The 20,324-nt window shown below is 43.4% G+C and overlaps 2 protein-coding genes across 4 annotated transcripts in view; one reads left to right on the plus strand and one right to left on the minus strand.

Moving 5' to 3' along the window:
* The window catches only part of CCDC65 (coiled-coil domain containing 65), a 19,261-nt gene extending 10,885 nt beyond the window's left edge, over window positions 1–8,376 (plus strand). Inside the window, exons 4-8 of the mRNA XM_027844433.1 lie at window positions 2,705–2,843; window positions 3,951–4,148; window positions 7,342–7,560; window positions 7,724–7,876; window positions 7,978–8,376. Coding sequence (XP_027700234.1) covers window positions 2,705–2,843; window positions 3,951–4,148; window positions 7,342–7,560; window positions 7,724–7,876; window positions 7,978–8,277 — 1,009 coding nt within the window. The 3' untranslated portion in view covers window positions 8,278–8,376. The remainder of the gene's footprint in view (window positions 1–2,704; window positions 2,844–3,950; window positions 4,149–7,341; window positions 7,561–7,723; window positions 7,877–7,977) is intronic.
* A 385-nt stretch (window positions 8,377–8,761) lies between these two features.
* FKBP11 (FKBP prolyl isomerase 11) lies at window positions 8,762–12,388 on the minus strand. Of its 3 annotated transcripts, XM_027844261.1 has the most exons (6): window positions 11,837–12,365; window positions 11,578–11,643; window positions 11,086–11,173; window positions 10,599–10,632; window positions 10,109–10,179; window positions 8,762–8,995 (listed from the first exon to the last, which is right to left on the minus strand). In XM_027844261.1, exons 1-6 carry the CDS (start codon window positions 12,296–12,298, stop codon window positions 8,778–8,780), a joined length of 939 nt encoding a protein of 312 aa, XP_027700062.1. In that variant the 5' UTR covers window positions 12,299–12,365; the 3' UTR covers window positions 8,762–8,777. The 3 variants fall into 3 exon arrangements, with proteins under 3 accessions (XP_027700062.1, XP_027700064.1, XP_027700063.1); XM_027844262.1 differs by lacking the exon at window positions 10,599–10,632 and having other exon boundaries at window positions 8,823–8,995; window positions 11,837–12,388; XM_027844263.1 differs by lacking the exons at window positions 11,578–11,643; window positions 11,837–12,365 and having other exon boundaries at window positions 10,599–10,671; window positions 11,086–11,174.
* Window positions 12,389–20,324: the final 7,936 nt, after the last annotated feature.

Genomic DNA, 20,324 nt, shown 5'->3' on the forward strand with positions numbered 1-20,324 from the left:
TTTTGTTTTTTTTTTTTTTTTTTTTTGGCCATAGCTTTTAGGTATTCCAACAATTTGAAAATTAAATTTCATTAATCTGTTTTTCAAGTAAGTTGTTTTTTAGATGAGATAACTTACATTTTTTCTATTTATTTTTAATCTTTTGGTTTTTAAAATATTTCTTATGTTTCATGGAATCATTTGGGTCCATCCTAATATTCAGGGAGTCTGTTACTTGGGTAAAGTTTTGAACTTTTTGTGCTAAGATGTTAATGTTCTGAGAACTGATAAACTCTGAGTGCAGATTAAAGCACACTTTTTAAAACTTTTTTTTCATTTTTTTTGTCTGTGTTTTCTTTTGCAACATGGCAAACGTGGGAATATGTATTGCATGACTTCACATGTATGGTCAATATCAAATTGCTTGCCTTCTAAAAAAAGGGCAGGATGGAGGGAGAGAATGTGGAACTCAAATTTTTAAAAAATGAATGTTAAAATTTTTTTACATGTAAACATTTTTTAAATGTTAATATTCTAAGTCTCTCCTCCATAGCTCCCATTTCTTATCCAGTGCTTTCTTCTATTGCTTTCATTTCATTTATAGTATCATTTTAAACTTATATCATTTCTTTTGGGAATTCTAATTGAACTTGTAGGCAAACTATTTTTCTTTGAGACTTTTCTTGTAGGTATTTTGGAATTACTCTCCAATTCTGTTTATGTGTCTTGGGCATCACTAGCTTAATAATAGCTCTCTCTCTCTCTCTCACTATATACATACACACACACACACACACACACACACACACACACATATATAAAATTTTTTGTTTGTTTGTTTAGTCATTTTTCCAAGCAATCTGCTCTGGGCAACCCAGTATTGCTGGCCTAGTCAAGAACTCAGGGAATTGTTTATGATCTCAGATCATCTGGCAGATCCCTGAGTTGCTGTCCAGGATTGAAGCTGTATCTATCTATAATCTTGCTCTGGGAGATCTCTTGCATGGGGTTTTGGATTCTGAATCCATAATTCTGGTTCCTTCTGAGAGATCCTATGCTGTTGACCTGGGTTGGACGCTGAGTCTGAGATCAGAACCTTTCAGTGTTCCCATGCTGCTGGCCTAACTCAAGGATCTGGGTGCTAATTCTGAGTTGTTGGTCTCCAGGGGAGACTTTGAGCTGCTTGCCTGGGCAGCAGAGGGAGGTCAAATCCAAGATCAGCTCTGGGCCTCCTCACTCCCAGCTCTGGCCTAGCTCTAGGCTCTGAATGTTGAGTCCATGATCCCAGCCTACCCCTATTCCAGTCATTTGCCTGTAGGTCCATTTTGAGATATTAGGCTGAAAAGATAACCCACTGTAGTTTCTTCTTTAATTTTTCTGATCACTATCTAGTGTAGTATTCTTTGATCACTGTTGCAGTAGCTATGGGGAGAGATGAGCTGTACTGCTTTCTCTTACTCCATTGTCTTGGGCTGGTCTTCTGTGGCATACATTTTTTGATGGGCAAATGTCACTCTGTCAATTGGTTTGGCTGGATTGCTTTTCCTTTTTACAAAGAAGGATTCAAGGGGTGGTGGTGGGGGTTGAGTGATATTTTAGGAAATGAATGTGGCACAGTACAATTAAGTACATTTATATGCCACAATTTGTTTAGCCATCCCCCACTCTGCAGTATTTTTTTCCCCAGATCTTTGCTAGAACCACTTTTCATGAAGATTTTTAAAGAGGACCACAAGAGGGCTGTAAACCCTCTGTCCCAAAATAACTTTTGCTCCTGATTTCCCAATTTCCCTGCAGGGCTTAAAACCTCAGTCATCCTTGACTCCTTCAACAAAACCCACATTTAATAAGTCACCAAGACTTACTCATTCCTCCTTTGAATAGCTCTCTACTCTATCCCTTCCTTTTCACAAACACAGTCCCAGCTCTGCTTCATGCCTCATCATCCCATACCTAGATATTGCCATAGCCTCTTGGTCTGCCTGTCTACAACCTCTTCTGTTTCTAAGCCATTCCACTTGTGGTCACTAAGCTTCTGAAGGTAACACTTGGATGGTGTCCCTTCCCTCTTCAAAGACCGGAAGCTGTGCCTTGATGCTTACTGAACAAAATCCACACTAAGCCAGCTATTCAAGGTCATTTGCAATCTAGCCCCGTTTACATTTCCAACCTTATCTCCCAGCACTTTCTTATAAGAACCTGGTGTTCTAGTCAGTCTTGATTATTTACCACTTTGTTCTTGTTTTTCTCTCTGCCTAGAATGATTCTCCTCTCCCCATCTCTAGGTTTAAACCCAGGTCCATCCCTCAAAACCCAGCTGAAATGCCAGCTCTTCTATAATCTGGTCCATGCCCCATCCAGAAATGATTACTCCTGCCTCTGCCCTATAGAACAGAATCTATGGCCCCTCTGGAGCACCTACGCATACTGTCCCATATTGTAAATGTCTCCTAATTAGACTGTTAACTCTTTGAGGTTAGAGACCATTTTGGGTATCTTTCTATTCCCTTTTAGCATCTATTACAGTGATTTTCATTTAGTAGACAGTCATTTTCTTAGTTTGAATGAATAACCCAATGTATGTATGGGCAGGGAAGAGGATTAAATGATCCCTTGGAGAATTTGTCTGGACTCCATTTCTGTCTAAAGTTACTCAATGCCATGAGTCTCCCTTTTGGAATTCCCTGCCTCATTTGATTCTTGCTTTTCTCTGTAAATCCCACAGGAAGATGATCATTGACCAACATGAGAAAGAGATGCGCTACCTCCAGGATGTTTACTTGGCCATGGAGCAGAACTTCCTGGACACTGAATATGAAGCTAAGCTGGAGTTCCAAAGCATGTGGGATGACCTCAAAAATAAGGTATAGTAGGCAGGCAAGTGGGAAGGAAATAGGAGAGCGGCCTACGCCAGACAACTGGAGATGGAAGAAATCCTTTCTTTTGTCCCAGACTATTAATAAATACTTCAAGTGTCCACAGAATTCTTATCATTTCTGCTGCTGTTCCTAAATGTAACCCTGCTATGAAGCATTAGTATCTATTAAACTCATAGGAAAATTAGACAAAAGGGGAAGCTCAAAGTCTTTATTCTCACAATGAGATGACAAATGGGAGCAGTTAACCACAATTATTTGTTGAGTGCCTACTATGTGCTAGGCACTGTGCTAAGCATGGGGGATACAAAGAAAGGCTAACCCTCCCCTGACCCCCACCAGCAAAAAAAAACCCAAAACAAAACAACAAAACCCAGTCCCTGCACTCAAGAAATTCAGACAGCATGCCTCCACCTATGTACAAACAAGCTACATACAGGACAAATCGGAGGTAACCGAAGAAAGAAGGCACTGGCATTAAGGGAGATCAGGAAAGGCTTCTTGCAGAAGGTAGGATTTTAGCTGGGACTTGAAAGAAATCAGGGAAGCCAGGAAATGGAGATGAGGATGATGACAAAGGAAATCACATTAGTAGAATTTTAGAAGTGGAAGGGATAGATAACTAGAAATCATTTTCTCAAGACTCTTTTTACAGATGAGGAAACCAAAGCCCAGGAAAAATTAAGTTATTTATCCAGGGTCACATAGCTGATGATAGTCAGAAGTAGAGCCCAGGTCTCCTTGTCTTCCAGTTGAGCATACTTTCTTTTATACCATTGCAAGCAATGCTAATAAAGGAAAGCAGAGGTAGGATGGCAAAGTTGCTACATAAAATGCTAGATTTGGAGCAGGGAAGATCCAGGTTTCAATCCTGCCTCTGACACTAGCTTTGTGGCTTAAACTCCGAGGCCTCCATTTTCTTTTCTTTTTTTTTTTCTTTTGGCCTTCATTTGCAAAATGGGGCAACTTACAATGAGGCTCAAATGGGAAAACATTCCAGCATTATATACTGTATTATAAGTGTCCAGGATTAGGGAAGAGAGAGGGCATTAACAGTTTGTAAAAAGTGCTGCTTATTTCTGGGCCATTTTCTAGAACCTGGAGGAGAAGCATTTTCTACGAATGCAGTTAGAAGGCACAGTGGAAGATCTGTGGAGAAGGTTCCAGGAGGCACTAAAAAACTACACTGATGCCACAGAAGATCGGAAGCTTGCCTTTGAAACCTTGAAGGCAAGGGATGAGAAGAGCTCCAAAGAGATAGAGATGCAGATGAAAAAACTGCAGAAAATCCAGGTGGGCACTGTTAGCCAGAAATTTCCGGTCTCCATGTATGACACCTCTTGTTCCTATCACAGAATTTGAAAGGTGGAAGGGACCTCAGTGGTCATCCAATCTAAGCCATACATAAAGGACTCTCTACTATAACATACCAACAAATGATTGCCCAGCCTCTGCTTGGAGAACTCCAAGGAGACGGAGCCCACCACCTCTGAAGACTGCCTATTCCACTTTGGGGTTATATGGTTAGGAACTTTTTCCTGATATCAAGCCTTAATTGACCCCTTTGCAACTTACATCCAAAAATAAACACAGATATCATACACCTGGAGTCTTCTTTTCTCCAGGTTGAACATACCCAGTTCTTCACATGGCATAAGGCCAAGGTTCTCACTATCCTGGTTACCCTTCTCTGAACACTCTCTAGTTTATCAATGTTCTTCTTAAACCAAAGTGCCCAGAACTGAACCCACTACTCTAGATGAGGTCTTGACAGAGTATAATGGGATTATCACCTCTTGTCCTGGAAGCTATGCCCCTGCTAATACAGCCCAAGATTGCATTAGCTTTTTCCATAGCCATATCATGCTATTGACTCTGACTGAGCTTGTAGTCGGATCTTTTTTTAGAATAACTGCAAGATAGCCTCATCTTAGGTGTATGGTGTTGAGTTTCTTCTGTACTCAAGTGCAAAACTTTATATTTATCCCTACTGAATTTCAACTAAATAGATTCAGCCCAGAATTCTAGCCCAGAGGTTCTTAACTTTGTGTAATGGGTCCCCATGGTAGTCTGGTGAAGCCTATAGACCCCTCCTCAGAATGATGTTTGTTTCCTACATTTATAGTGAAGGAAATGCTAAATTTCAGTTAGAGGTTAGTGAAAATAAACATGTCATTTCCCCCCATACAAGTTTATAGGTGCTCTGAAATCTATCTTTACCTTGGGGATCCATGGATTATAACACTTAAGAACTCCTGCTTGGGCCTGTCAAGATTTTTTTTTTTAGATCAAGTTTCTGTTATCCATTATATTAACTGTTCCTCCCAGCTTTGTGGCATCTGAAAATTTGATGAGCATATCATACAATGCCTTTATCTAAATCATTGACAAAAATATTAAAAAGCACCAGGACAAGTACAGATCCCTGGGGCACTCCACTGGAGACCTCCTACCATACTGACATTGAACTATTAACACTATTCTTAGAGTCTGGCCATCCAACTACTTTTGAGCCCATCTGATTGTCCATATCTCTCTATCTTCCCAATATAGCAGAATGAGATTCTTTATCAAAAGCTTTGGTGAAATCTAGGTAAACTAGATTTCCACATCATTCTCCTCCTCTGTTAGTGTAGTAATCCTGTCAAAAAAAGGAAACGAGGCTAATCTGGCATGGCTTGTTTCTAATGAGGCCATGCTTGCTCTTTAAAAATAGTTTCCCTTTTTGGATAGTTACCAATTATCTCTTTAAATGATCTTTTGGAGAATTTTGAGTCAAGTTCACTGACTTATAGTTTGTAGATTTGAGATGTTTTTCTTGTCATCCTGTGGTTCCGCTCCCTTTTCAGTGATCTTTCAAGTATCAATCAATCAATCTCAACTGAAGGTATAGTTCATCTGAGTCAGGTGACTTAAAATCACCAAAGGCAGTAAGTATTCCCTTCATGTTTTCTGATGTAGCTTGGTTATCAGCTCAATGTTAGTCTTTCATGATCTATCATTTCCAGCACAAAGGTCCAAACCCCTTCACAGAGAAAATAGAAACAGAAGAATAACTGAGCAGCTGTGCTTTCTCTCTTTTGTCAATTATCATTGTTCTATCCAGTGCAAGCAATGGTCCTGTCCCTTCTTCAATCTCTTTTGTCCAATATAATTTTAAAAGCCTTTTTTGTTGTTCTTGGGTTCCCTCGACAGCCACAGTGCATCCTGAGCTTTAGCATTTTTGACACTATTTTCCAGGACCATGTCACACTCTTACATTCATCTCTTGTTATCTGGCCCTGCTTTCTTGTTCTGGTCATTTCTTTTTTCAATGTGAGTTGGTTGGTGAATTTCCAGTGCATCTGTATTGGACTCTTCAGACAAACCCCCTATTTTCTACTCATTGAAATTTGTGTCTTCAGAATTTCACTCTTGAGCATCTCAGTCTGTCCTGACTTGAGGCTGACTTACTCTGAAGCATTTTGGTCCATGGGATTCCAGGTCTCTTTCCTCTGAACCCACTGAAATCTACTTGCTCCAAATCTAGGACACATGTCAGACTGTACTCAGTTTTCCTCTCCTTTATCACAAACTCTAAGATGGAGCAGTCACTTCCCCTTGAGGTTCCTATCATTTCCACTTCAGCAACTAGCTCCTCTCTGTTAGTGAGAATCAGATTCAAAACAGTTACTCCTCCCTGCCCTGCCCCCTTTTGCTGATTCCTCCACCTTATGGAGGATGAAATTATCACTGAGGCAACTCAGGAAGTTTTGAGATGCTCTGCTTTTGATGAAGAGAGAACTCTAGCAGATGTCTGGGTCACCAAAGTTCCTTATCACGACCGTATCATGACTCATGCCAGGTTCGTGGTCTGTTTCCCAAACTTGCCACTATTTCTTCTTTCTGTCTAGGTAGATCATAGTATACTGCAATGATAAAATCACTTGCATTTCTCCCTCCTTTGGTCTTCATCTAAATACTCTGACATACTACCTCCTCTTGTGTATTTCATTGTAAGGATACCTCTTTAAAAAAACCACGCTATCCCATTACCCTTTTTCACCTATTCTGTTTCTTTTGAATAAAGTATATCAGTCATGGTTACGAGGCAGCTAGGTGGCTAAAGCACTGGGCCTGGAGTCAGGAAGACCTGAGTTTAAATCTGGGCAAGTCACTTAACCTCTGTTTGCCTTAATCCGCTGAAGAAGGAAATGGCAAAGCACTCCAGTATCTTTATCAAGAAAACTCCATGGATAGCATAGTCTACGGTGTCATGAAAAATTGGACACAACTGAATGACTGAACAACTGAACAACAACCAGTCATGGGTTTCATCAAACTCCTACTATTGGTTCTCATTTCAGTCACCAGACCTGTGACTGGGTATTCTCCAAGGCCTGGATGTTGGGATCTGTCTCTCCTCTAGCCTGTTTTTCTTGAGCTACAAAATGAAAGATGAAATAGTGTTTCTAGCTCTTAGATTTTGTTTCTCTCTGTTAACCAGGATTCCATTGCTATCCTGCGGGGTAAAATCTCGGCGCACACCCATGAGAATGAGGAACAAAACCAACATATTCGTGAAGACAAAGACCTGGTCCACAGGCAACTTCAGAAACTCAAACAACACATGAGTCAAGCCCAGGCAGAGGCCCGGCGCAATCTGGCCAAACTGACATGGGAGAGTAACATCGCCCTCAAAGCCCTGAAAAAAATTGTTGAGAAGGTAGGGATGGAATGGGACTACCTAACCCTTTATGCTCCCATGTTGCCCTTCTCATTCTTCCCTCTTCCAACATTTTGGCCCTCTACCCTGGGTTTGTGATTATCAGAAAGGTTTCCCTAGCCCCCTTTCTTAATTCATAGACACCCCACCCTCTATTCTGCAGGGAAATCTCATCCTCAAACTTGCTGAAATATGTAGGAAGTTTGAGACAGAGGAAGAGAAAGTCCTACCCTTCTATTCCTCAATGTTGACACCAGAAGAACTGAAGGAAGTGGAAAAAAATGATCATGAAGAGCCTACAATAGAACTGGCTAAGGTGAGCTGTCAGAAGAGACGGCCAGGAGGGAAAGAAAGGTAAAGGGGATTCTGGTCAATGGTCCCAGCATTCACTTTACCTTTTTTCCCCTAAACTCCCAGTTGATGGAGAACTTCACAGGCTTGGAGAATTTCTGGAAAAGGTATAACAAGGTAAAGTTGGAACAATTAAGCCTACAGCGAAGACGGGCCCAACTGCTGGAAACCAATGAGAAGCTGAGGCATATGCTTAAGCAGTACCTGGATGGTATCTCAGTGAATGATGAAGTGCTGAGCCAGCTCAACCCACTCTTTATCATCAACCAACGTAGCAACATCCCCTCACCCCAAACAGATCACTCACAACAGCAACCTATCTATAACATCATCGAAGCTGCCCATGTGGTATCCCATACACTGTGACACCTTGCCAATGATGTCCACAGGGAACCAGCCTCTCCCTAACCCCCAAATACTTTCCCTTAGTCAATAGAAACTTGATATTAAAGGTTTCCATGAAAATCTTGGGTATATCATAGCTTTGGGTTTCTTGTGAAGACAATGGTTAGAGTCAAACTAAACTATCGCTTTCAAGGAAAGAGGGTCATATACCAGGGATTATAACCCTAATAGACTGAATGTGGTTAGGTGGCTACTAAGAAGTCCACTTATTGTGGCCTTATAGTAGAACCTTGACTTCAGTCCTCAACCTGGCCCCCAAGCAATCTAGAGTCCCTGGGAGGCAATAGGCAGCCTCTACCTTCTGGATCTAGATTTTTAATGGAAAAGCCAAGGTTGAGTTTGGGATGGAAGATGGGACATCCCCCCTGTTACCCAAGGTCTAACTCTGAAAGACTCTACCCACTTTCATCCCACTTACAAAAGCAGCCCAGAAGGAACAGGCAGATATAAGGGAAGAAGTTTTATTTTTTTTTGCTTTTGTTTTTCTTCTCCTCTCTGAGCTTCTTCTTAGAGATCTTGGGGATGCTGGCTTTGCTGTACAGGTAGTAGCCAATGAGACCCAGGAGGGCTGGTACCAGACACATGCCCAGAAGAGGAAAGAGAGTTTTCACCAGTTTTTGCCAGTAGCTGGCTCGTACCAAGGCGACCAATTCCACCTCAAACTGCAGCACTGCATCCCCTAGGGAGGCAGACAGGGTTTTAGTGTCAGTCACTAGACATATTACCAGTGAATCAGAACCTGAAATGAAGATTGGGCCACAGAAAAACCAAGGAAGTAAGGTTAGGAAAACTTTAAAACTTGTGCTCATCGTCCCTAAAACTAGAGTTGAAGGAATGACAGGCTATAAGCAGAAAATGGTGATAACACAATAAAGAGTCCTGCTCTGAACCTCCTCTAAGGCTAGCTTAAAGCAAGGAATTATCTCAGTACTCTCAATCTCTTTGCAAATCTAAAAACAACATGGAATTTTGTGTTAGGATCCTCTCTATTCCTCCCTCTCCAAGTACAGTCAAATGGGTGGAATCTGCAGCAATTGAAAGTCACTGGAGATAGAAGTGATTTAAATCCCAACTACTGAGTATGCCCAATCTGAATGCTAGAATTCCTGTAGGCTCTTCCTAGGAATTTCAGTATATTTCAGTAGAAGAGGCTTAAGAAGGATGAGAAGGGAGAAGAACAGAAAAAGTAGTCAAACGAGCAGGGAGAGAGGAACAAGAGAGTGGGTTTGGGAGAAGGGGAGCAGGGATAGATAGGAGCGAGCTGTGGATAAAGATTTCACCCTAGGTCTACAACCATTTCCCTGTCCCTACTCCAGCTTGGAAAGAGGATAAGAACACTGGCCCCAAAACACTCTAGAATATTGTAGCTGACAGAGCAGATGAAGCTGTATAAAATGATGCATGCTAGACACTGGCAACTATTTGCTGAGAGTTTTAAAAATGGTGGCAATAGCTTCTCACAGAGGGCTTTTTTTTTTTTTTAAACCTGCTTGGATGTGATTGTTTGGGAGAGAAAAGTCATAGATGGGAAAAGTAACATGGGGAAAGGTTTGGGTCATAAGGAAAACATGGGCAAGCAGGCCCTTGTGGCTCTGAGAGGCCAAGACTGGCCCCAGCAACCTTGACAGATTATACTTCTTTTTGTCCTGAGCAGACAAGCTAACAGAAGAGGATGTGAAAACTACAGACCCAAAGCATCACTCCCTCTTAAAGAACCAACCAACCCCTTTCAAGATGTAACCTAACCCAGCACTCAGGAACTCAGAATTTGGAGGAATCCTGGTGTGTTTACCTGGGATAGATGGGGGGAATCCACGTTTTCCATAGGCCAAGTGAGGGGGAATGATTGCCCTTCGCTTCTCTCTAAGGGAGGGAACAAAAGTCAAAGCCAGTGGGCAGGAAGGCCTCTCAAATCCTGCAGCATTCCCGAAGCCATCCAGATAAGTTATGCTCTATATCCATGGATGGACATCCCAAATGAGCTCCATCTCTTCCACCCAGGCACCAAAGAGTGAACAGTCAAAAGCCCAAGCTCTCCAAAATTTCTCTTAACAAAATAGCTGGGGAGAAGGGAAGAAATATGGGCAATGGACCCCCTGTAGGATGTCTCAGTCCTGACCCCTGGCCAATGTTTATCCAAGGTTTTTTCTTTATTCTTGCCTCCCTAGTTGCTTTATTTTCTACCTCATCGCCTTAATGACTGAAATGACTTTCTGCATTTGAGGTTTCAGTAATAGAAAAAAGCAATGTTCCCAGGACCACCCCAACCCAACAATACTCACCCCACACACATGTCCAGCAGGCTCTGTTCCAGGCCTTAGCAATGGCAGGGAAACAACCAGGGAAAAGACACAACTGAATGGATATATAGGTGGAGTCAAAGATTCTCCCACTCCTCTTCCCTCAAAACATAAAAACCTTGGTTCCCCTCCCTACCCTTTCAGGTCTCTGACTTGGGATTTAGGAACAGGGGAGAAGGCATGGACATAAAGAGTGAGATTTGTATTACAGCCCCTTAAGCTGAAGCATATACTTCAGAATCGAAGTGTTTTTGTCCTCATTTCATCCCCACAACAAATCTGTTTAGAGAAGTCCAGCATAACTAGGTCCAAGAACCAATTCCAAAAGCAGTTCTTCTGAGTGGGGTGGGGACCACAAGGCTTCTGTGATTTGTCCCTTGCTTTCACTGCCTCTGGAGGGCCAATGCCAGATGCCAACCTGAGGTATCTTACTAAAAGACAACTAGAATTTGGGCAAAAACCCAAATACCTGGGATGACCTGCTTTTGGCCAAGCTCTATAACCAAGGGGTCCCTGGTCAGGGAGGTGTCAACTATTCGTCCATCTTCAAGGCTGCCCTGAGGGAGAAGACATCATCAGCAACCACCAAGACTATTTTCCCCTGGGATTGAATACACCGCGCCCCCCCCCCACGCCCAGCCCCTTCCCTCCCCCAAGCCTCAGTGAATCCACACCTGACCCCACTGGGAGGCAGCCTTTGGTTTATTTGCTCAGGCCAAGGGAGGGCAGGCAGGAGAGGGAACCCAAACAAGGTTCGACCCTACTCACAACAGTCCTAGGAGCCACCCGGAGCGCGGGGGGCCCTTGGGTGGAGATAGCAAGGCCTCCCCCGCCACTTGCTGCGGGAGCGAGAGGAGGGGGCAGGGGCAGCTCCCACTCCCGTAGCCCCTCGCCACGTGTCCCAGCCAAAGCTGACGTGTTTCTATGGGGCCCCACCCCCAAACCCAGACTGGCTCCTCACCGTATAGTGAATGTGCAGCGTATCTCCCAAGGCAGCGGACTCACTGCAGGCCTCCGGGGGCTCCACCTACGACAGAGCACGGAAGGCAAGGCTCGGTGGGAGGGAGGAGGAAGGTGATGCCCTGGGGGGCTCCCCCGAGTTCCAGCCCGCCCTCCCTCTCCCGGGGATCCACGGTACTCCAACCCTCAACTTAGTGCCGAGCCTTCCCCACCCCAGGAGGAAGGGTCCGGAGGTGCAGGGGCGAGTGCCCTCCACTCACCAGGATCTCTAGCTGGAGGGTCCGGATGGAACTTTCAGTTTCATCCCCGGGCTCAGCGAGGCTCCCCGTGCCTCCCAGCAGCAGAAGCAGCAGCAGCAACAGCGGTGGCTGGAGCAGGAGGAGCTTGGGTGCCATGGCAGGACGTGGGGCGTGGGCACCCGTGGGTACGCGTGGGCAATGGGTCGTGCTGCCGGGGGTGGGGGGCGGCAGCGAAGAAGAGCGGAGAGTCCTGGGAGCCCCAGCCAGGCAGGACAGGATGGGGCGGAGTGGGCTCCTCCTCCGCCACCCCTCCCTGTGCCCGGACCCCGCCTCCCTACCAGTTAGGAGACGGTAATGGGGAGGTCCTTCCCCTCCCCGGAGAAAAAGAAAGAAGGAAAAAAACCACCCCAAAACACAGTAGCAGATCACGGTGGCCTCTTGACCCACACCTAAGCCAGGTTTGTTCCCAGTGAGGGGTCTCATGAAAAGCACCACCTACCCTCTGCGCCAGTTTCCCCCAGTTTCTGGACCATTTCTACCACCCGTGTTTCCTGCTCTTTGGAGAACACATTGGGAAGCGTGGAGGAGAGTTTCCAGTTAGGATTGGGTTGAGTGGAAGCCTGACTCCTCCCACCTGGTTGATACCCAGCTGCTGGCAGGGGACCTGAGGATATTCTGAGGCCAACCTGCAGGAGGAAATGGCCCCGGGGCAGCTCCAAGTCTTCCTGCGGAGCCCTACCATCTTTTCCTCTTTCCTATCATTATCATAGAATCACAGTATTTGAGAGTTGGATGGGACCTTTGGTGGCCACTGGTCCAACTCATAACCAAAAGGAATCCTCATAAGAACACAAATGGCCATCCTGCAGATGAGTGAAGACTTCTAGTGAGGTGAAACCCATTGTGTACTGAGAGAGGCCATCCCCCTTTTGTACAGGTACCCTAAATTTGTCTCTTTGCAACTACAATCCATTGCTTCTGGTTCTGCCCTCCGAGGTCAGAGATCATAGTCCTTCCATATGACAATCCTTCAAATACTTGAAGACAGTTAACATGTTCTCCCTGAATCTTTTCATCTCCAGGCTAAACACCCCCAGTTCCTTCAGCTGGCTTTCATCCTGGTTGCCCTCCTCTGAATCCTCTACCGCTTATCTTTCTTAAATTATGATGGCCAGAAATGAACATAAAACTCCAGATGTGGTCTGACTAGGGCAGAGTACTGTCACCTCCCTAATCTTGGATGCCAGGCCTCTCTTAATCCAGCCAAGGATTACATTAGGGTTTTTGGCTACCACATCACATTGCTGACTCAGACTGAGTTTGTGGTCCAATAAAACATATCTTTTTCAAACTGCCATATAACTATGCATCCTCCATTTTGTACTTTTGTAAAGTTGAGTTTTTTTAACCCAAATGTAAGACTTCACATTCATCCCTATGAAATTAATCTTACTTCAGTCCAATGGTGTCCAAAGTGGAGTGCTCCCATCTCCTGGGGTATCTGAGATTGCCTGTTGGGGTCCCAGACAACCAATGGGAAGGTGAGTTAAATCTGATCTCTCTGGTGATTAGCCAACTGAAGGGCATTGCCTTAGATACAATTTCCCTTCACACACTATCAAGCAGCCCTCCCAAACTGTGCTTTCTTCCACCCCCTAGCAGTATGAAAGTGAAGGGGGGAGGTTCGAAGGGGAAGAAATAGAGTGGGGGGAAAGAGAGAAGAGAGAGGGAGAGAAAAAAAAGACAGATGGGCCAGGGAAAGAGAGAGACAGACAATAGGCAAGGCTAGTTTAGACCATGGAGGAGGCAAAGGCAGCTTAGCCCGGCAACCTCATCCTCTGGCTGGGTGAGCACATGTGCAGATATCATGGAGCAGCTCAAGATATGGTCCTTGGTAAGGTTTACACTTTGTTCATCATTCTCATCGTTGCTTTTTGAAAGTTGTGGTATCACAATACTAGTACTTTTTTCTTTTAACATATTTTCATTTTTCTTTTGTTTTATTGATTTGGTTCAATTTAAACATATATATGTATATATAAAATATTACCATGTCTGATGCACCATATGCTAGTCTTCAGATTGGGGAGGGAGTCATCCCCAGAAAATTCCACTCTTCATTGCAATTAGGTATTTATTTTGTAATAAGCAATATGTAAGTAGACTGTAAGCTTCTTGAGGATAGAGACCATCTCCTTTTATATTTACAAATGACTTGTTGAACTAAATTGAATTGAGACAGAAGGGAGTATTTTTTTTTTTCTAGCTGGGGTGAAGGCTTCATGAAGGAAGCAGGAAATCATAGATATAAAACTGAAAGGGACGTTAGAAGACATTTAGTGCAATCCCTTCATTTTTACAGATAAAGACACTGAGTGAGGCCCAGAGAGGTCACAGAACCATACTTGAGCTAAACTTTGAAGGACAGTCATAGACAGAGGTGGGAGCTTGGGCAGAAGGTATTAATGCTATCTATCCACTTCAACTTTCTTCATTCTAGCCTAAATCATATTGTGTCTTAGCCCATTTTTCATTTGGTTTTTGTTCATTGCTGGGTTCCTCTCCTTTTTGAAGTGCTTTGACATAAATTGTTCCGTTTTTTCCCCAGCTCAGGAAATTGCTTGAAAATTCTGTTTTGTGAATTTGGGGGGAAAAGTGTGGGTAGTATATATTGTGAGGCTTTATTTTTTGAAGGAACAATTTGGAATTGACTTATCAAATGTTCTTTCAACTTTCTAAAAAACGACACATTCTAGAATTTTTCCCAAGGGTTGAACCTATTGGTCTTTCTTTTCTGAAAATCAATAACCAACATCTGCTGTGTGTCTGCTACGTATAGGGCACCGTGCTAGGTAATTGTGGTAGGTAGGCATGGGGATACAGAAAGGTATAAATGGTCACTTTTTTATGTATTGTCTCTCCTCCTGTCCCCCTCCCCATTAGATGGTGAGGTCCTTGAGAGTATGAATTATTTACGTTTTTCTTTTTGTATCTCCAGCATTTAGCACAGTGTTTGACATAGTATAGACTTTACAAATGCATGTATGCATGCATGCGTGCATGCATTCATTCATTCATTCATTCATAGCACTCCAAAATCTGGCCCCCAAACAACTTTCTAGCCTTACTTCCCTTAATCTATTCTATATCATAATCAAACTGGACTACTTGCTGTTTGCTGAACTGTTGTCCTGCTCTTTCCTAATCTGTACTTTTGCTCATGATGTATGTACTCCATATCTGAAAGGAACATATCTGATTATTAAAATCCTTTTCATCCTTCAAGGTATGGCCAGTCTATGTAGGAGAAACATAGAAAATAGGTCTTAAGCCTTAGGAGGGATTCCTAGAGTTAAAATCTTTGATGGTTAAAATTTCTGCTCATTCTTTTCGAGATAGCTCAAGTTAATTACCCCAATTCCTATACAGGGATTTCAACATCTGCCAGCAGGGGGCAGCAGGAGCCCATAGAGGAAACCAAAATGGATGCAACCTATATACGAATACTGAAAGATTGGGAATAGGTGGGTTGAGTTGTTGCTAGATAAAAGTCTTCATAGCACACGGAAAAGTCGGAGAACGGATGTTTTCTGGTTACTCGGGCTCTGAATCTGCCCATTCTGGGTAGGGGTGCAATTCCTAAGATATTCTCCTTCCCACTTCCTCCCTTTCCCCCAAGAATATCACCCACTCCTAGAGAGCATCCCTAGTAACAGGATTCCTTCTCCTGTGAAGGAAAGAAACCCTGTCCATCCCTATAGCTTCCTGCCCCCTTCCCATAGGATTGCGGTACTTTCTCAGCTTGGCCAAAGCAATTTACTTCAGTTGGAAAGGACTTTAGAGATCATCTCCCAGCCCTTTATTTTACAGATGAGAAATCTGGGGCCCAGAAGGGTTAACTTGTCAAAGATAACACATTTAGCTCTATCTAGTAAGGTTGGACTAGATGACCTCTGAGATCTCTTTCATCTTTAGAATTCTGACTGTCACAGGCCTGAGCTATTGCAGGTAGAGACAGATCCCTGTCCTGTAATTATCTCTGTCCTCTCCACCAAGAACTCAGAAAGGGACTGGAATTTAGGACTCTAGGAGTTCAGATTCTCCAAAATGAGCCCTCTATCTCTTAATTTAAAGCACCTTAGATCTTAGCTCTAACCCCAGGGTGGGTAATTATCAATTTAAGGGATGCTAAGTAGATATGGCCATCATTAGACCTCGCTTAACCAAGACTCTCCATGTCCAAAAACAGCCCTCTTAATTGGGGTAAATTGTGGGGGTGGATGGAGATAGGTCATATTGGTCTATTCTGAGGAAGAGATCTCTATACCCTCATACATCTCAACTCCTCCTCCATCTGAACTCTTATCTTTCCCCACTTCAATCAATCAACCAATCAATCAATCAACATGTATTTATTCATTTCCTACTATGTGCCAGGCACTGAGCTAGGTGTTGGGGATACAAGTACAAAGAATGAAACAATCCCTACTCAAAAGGAGCTTACATTCTAATGGGGGAGACAAGTACATATAAAAATATATACAGCATGAATATAAAGTTAATAGATACAAATATATACAAAGTAGGTAAATACAAGATAATTAGGAAGAGAGGGCACTAACAATTGTGGGGCATCAGGAAAGATTTCATGCAGAAGATGGTGCTTGAACTGAACATTAAAGGAAGAGAAAGATTGTATGACTTGTGGATAAGGAGGGAGTGCATTTCAAGCATATGGGATGGCTAGTGCATAGGCACAGGGAAGAATCAAATGTGAGAAAACAGAGAGAAGGCCAATTTGGCTGGATCAGAGTGAGGGAGTAATGTCCAAGAAGGCTGGAAAGATGGGTGGGGATCATGTTGTGTAGGGCTTCACAAGCCAAACGGAGGATTTTATATTTTATCCTAGAGGTAATAGGAAGCCACTGGAGTTGATGGAGTGGGAGATTTACATGGTCAGATCTGTGCTCAAGGAAAATGGGCAGCAGTGTATAGGATGGACTAAGCAGGGAAAAACTTGAGGTAAGGAGCCCAATTAGGCTGGCCCAGTCCAAGAGTTTTAACTGGCTTACTTTCTTCTTCTAAGCAAATTTGAACATCCCACTCTAGATCCAAATACCTCCCTCCCCTGACTCATGATACATACAGACATTCTTCAAGGCTTGGTTCTAGAGTACAAGGATTATAAGCATAGATCTCTCAATTCCATTTCATATCTGAACCAGCCAGTGGTTCAATCATTAAATCAATTTCCACTTTTTTTCCTTGTCTCAATACATTTGCCTCTTTTATCTCCCTAACTCTGACTCTTCTTTCTCTTCCCATCTCAGATATCTTTCTCAGCATAGGGAAAGAACCAGAGACATTCAAAGACATATTTGCAGCTGCCTCTCCAACATGAGCCACTGGGGACTAGTGGAATACCTGGGTCCTATTAGACCTCAGAACCTCATCCCATCCCCTTTGGTAGCAGAGTGAGAAGAATGGATTCTGCCTCTACCTTCTCCCATTCCCTTCACAACTGAGCAAATGTAATCTCTTTATTATTAATAGCACCTACCCCGCCAAAGTTGTTGTGAGGATTAGAGATATTTGTAAAGTGCTTAGCGAAGTACCTGGCACGTAGTAGGCATTATATAAATATTAGCTATTTTGTTGTTGTTTTTGTTATTCTACCTCAAACTTAAAAAGACTTGACCAGGGAGGAGCATCGGAAGAAACACGCTCTTAATCGCTTCCTACTAATGTTCATAAGACCTCCTGCCCATTTGGGTCACCCTGAGTATCTGAAAGGCTAGAGAACGCACAGTCGTTCCTCAGGTCCTTCCCTGAGCATAGGTGTCTGTTAAATACTTGGCACAGTGCCTCGGCAAAGGTAATACACTCAATTGCTCAGCCCTATTCTTGGAGTGTAACTTAGTGGTTATGGCAGGGTGCAACCCGGAAATTTTCACTCACTATTCCAGCCCTGAGCAACCCACACTTGACATATACCTCTCTGCCCTCATTCCCCAGGAAGAAGGGGTGGGGCTGCTTTTCTGGGAAGGCTCTACCCGAAGGAGATGGAGAGACTAAAAGTAATCCTTTACCCCTAGGCTGATACCAGGGCCCTTCCCCTTGTCACGACAAGGCTTTCATTACCATCTGGACTATGACAATGGTTTCCTAACAAGTTTTCCAGTCTAATTCATCTTTCATACCTCTGTCAGACTAACCTTCCTTATGTATAGATTTGGTTGTTATTTCTCTGCTCAAAAGTTCTCAATGGTTTGTGTTGCCCACCAAGTAATGCTCTAACTTAACTCTCTTGCTTAGAATTTAAAGGCCCTCTACAATCTGGCATCACTAGATCACAATCCCAGCCATATATCATATTACTCCCTATGTTTTCTATACTTCAGCCAAACTAGAACATTTTTTGCCTCACTAACATACCTCATACTTTCCCTCTTCTGGACCTTTAAGCATGCTATCCTCTATACCTGGAATTTCCTCCCATTTTTGTTGGCATTATACCATCCTCCAAAGTCCAATTAAAATGCAACATTTCCTCCATGAAACCTTCCCTGATCCCTCAAATTAGTGCTGACTTCCTATGAACTTCACATGGCATTTTGTTTTTCACCTGATCTCAAGGCACTTATGTGCACATGGTATATTACCATAATTTGTCTTATCCAGGTAAGCCCACTAGACTGTAGGTTCCATGAATGTGGCATCTATCATCTAAACCTTATATCTCTATTGCAGTGCTTAGTAAGTGTTTAAATGAAAAATAAGATAACAAAGGGCTGGAGGGTTCACCTGACTAGGGGAGAGAACCCTTTTGTTACCTTTCTGGCATCTCTATCACACCCCATCCCCACTATCCTGCATGAAATGAAGGCAAGTTAGTGCCTTTTCGAAAGGCATCATTTCCTCAATAGCCTTGCCCCACAATATGGATGCCATTTAGACAAGATTACACATTAAATCATCAACACCTTTTATCACATATGATGACATTAGTAGAGTAGGACACTAAGAAAATGGAGGAAGGATATTAGGCAAATTTTATTTGTAGGGGAAAGAAAAGGAAGAAGTAGTACTCCAAGCCTGGCTTGCAGTCAAGGAGGGCTGGCCAGGCTGGGTTCTAAGACACAGAGAACTGCCAAGGGGAGGTAAGTGGGTGCTAGTTGGTTGAATAAGAGAACTAGGCACTAGAGTGCCTGAATGAGGGACCTGGAAGCATAAGGGATGGGAGAAGGGTGATGGAGTTGGCACTGAAGAAAAATAGTTCTAACTTCACAGTTATGCTTAGAATCAGATCAAACCCTTCTCCCAATTCCATCCATTCATTCCTTTCCCATTAGAGGAAGGTGAAACTTGACTAGTTAGGCACAGGTCATTAAGACTTCTGAAGTCAAGGTTACTAAAGGACATTTACCACCTTAAATGAGAAAAAACTCCTAATTCAGTCAGCTTCTACCCTCTTTTTGCTCAGAGCTAGAGGATAGTATATGGTCCTGAGACTAGCTCCACAAGAACAAACGGAACTACGCAGGGGAGGGGTCTTTCTCAGGACCCAGTGGAGGAGTTTCTGAAGAGGAAACAACTTTCTGGTAATGAGGTAGCAAGGAACTAGGTTTGGAGAAGAGGTAGTCCATCACCCAGAGAAAGTGGGTCAAAGCTCATTAGCATAACTGTCAACCATTACTTTCTACACTCAGCAGTATAGAACCCAGAATGGGTAAGTCAAGCCTCTTCAGGCCTAGGTGGTATAACATAAAAATTGAATTCCTATTCAATTTCATAGGATTCCTTACTTTGGCTGTGTGTATGTGTACACTGGGGAGATTAGGCGGTTGTTGACCCACCAGTTAAGAGGGTGGAAGGATCAAAATGCATTCTCCTTTCAATAGGAGCCACTTTAAAACAGTTAACTGGGTCAGTGAAACTAATGGTTAGGATAGAATCAGGGCACTGGACCTGTGGCATCACTGATATAGGGAACCCTGGAGTGAGAAAACTCCCTCTACCAATGCAGGTAGTTGGCACCTTCTCTGTGTAGCCAACAGTATTGAGAGTTGTCTAGAACACTTGAAAGTGAGGTGACTTGCCCAGGGTGCCAGGTGTCAGTCTGTGTCAGAAGCAGAACTTGAACCCAGGCTTGGGTTCCTGGCTTGAGGTCAGCTCTCTCTTCATACCACATTGCCTCCGAGTTAAGGTAGTTAAATCCTTCCAGGAATAAAGAGGCCAAAATCCACCCAAACTTGTACAAATTTGCCCTGCTTTGCTCCTTGACACCTTTGACTCCAGTTTATAGTGGAGACAGCCATTGCCTAAGCCACTTCCCTACATCTTTCCCACCATTCCCTGTACCCCACCTCCACCCCTAAAAGTCTGCCTTCCACTCCTCAGTTCATGGCAGACGAAAGAAACAGATGTGGGTGGGAATTGGAACCTTCCTCACCCTAAAGTCATGTCTCATTTGCCGCTGTATGAAAGAGAGGATGGTCCAGTCCAAAGC

This window comes from Vombatus ursinus, unplaced genomic scaffold (genome assembly GCF_900497805.2).
Source record: "Vombatus ursinus unplaced genomic scaffold, bare-nosed wombat genome assembly UNPS02014941.1, whole genome shotgun sequence".
Lineage (NCBI taxonomy): Eukaryota > Metazoa > Chordata > Mammalia > Diprotodontia > Vombatidae > Vombatus > Vombatus ursinus.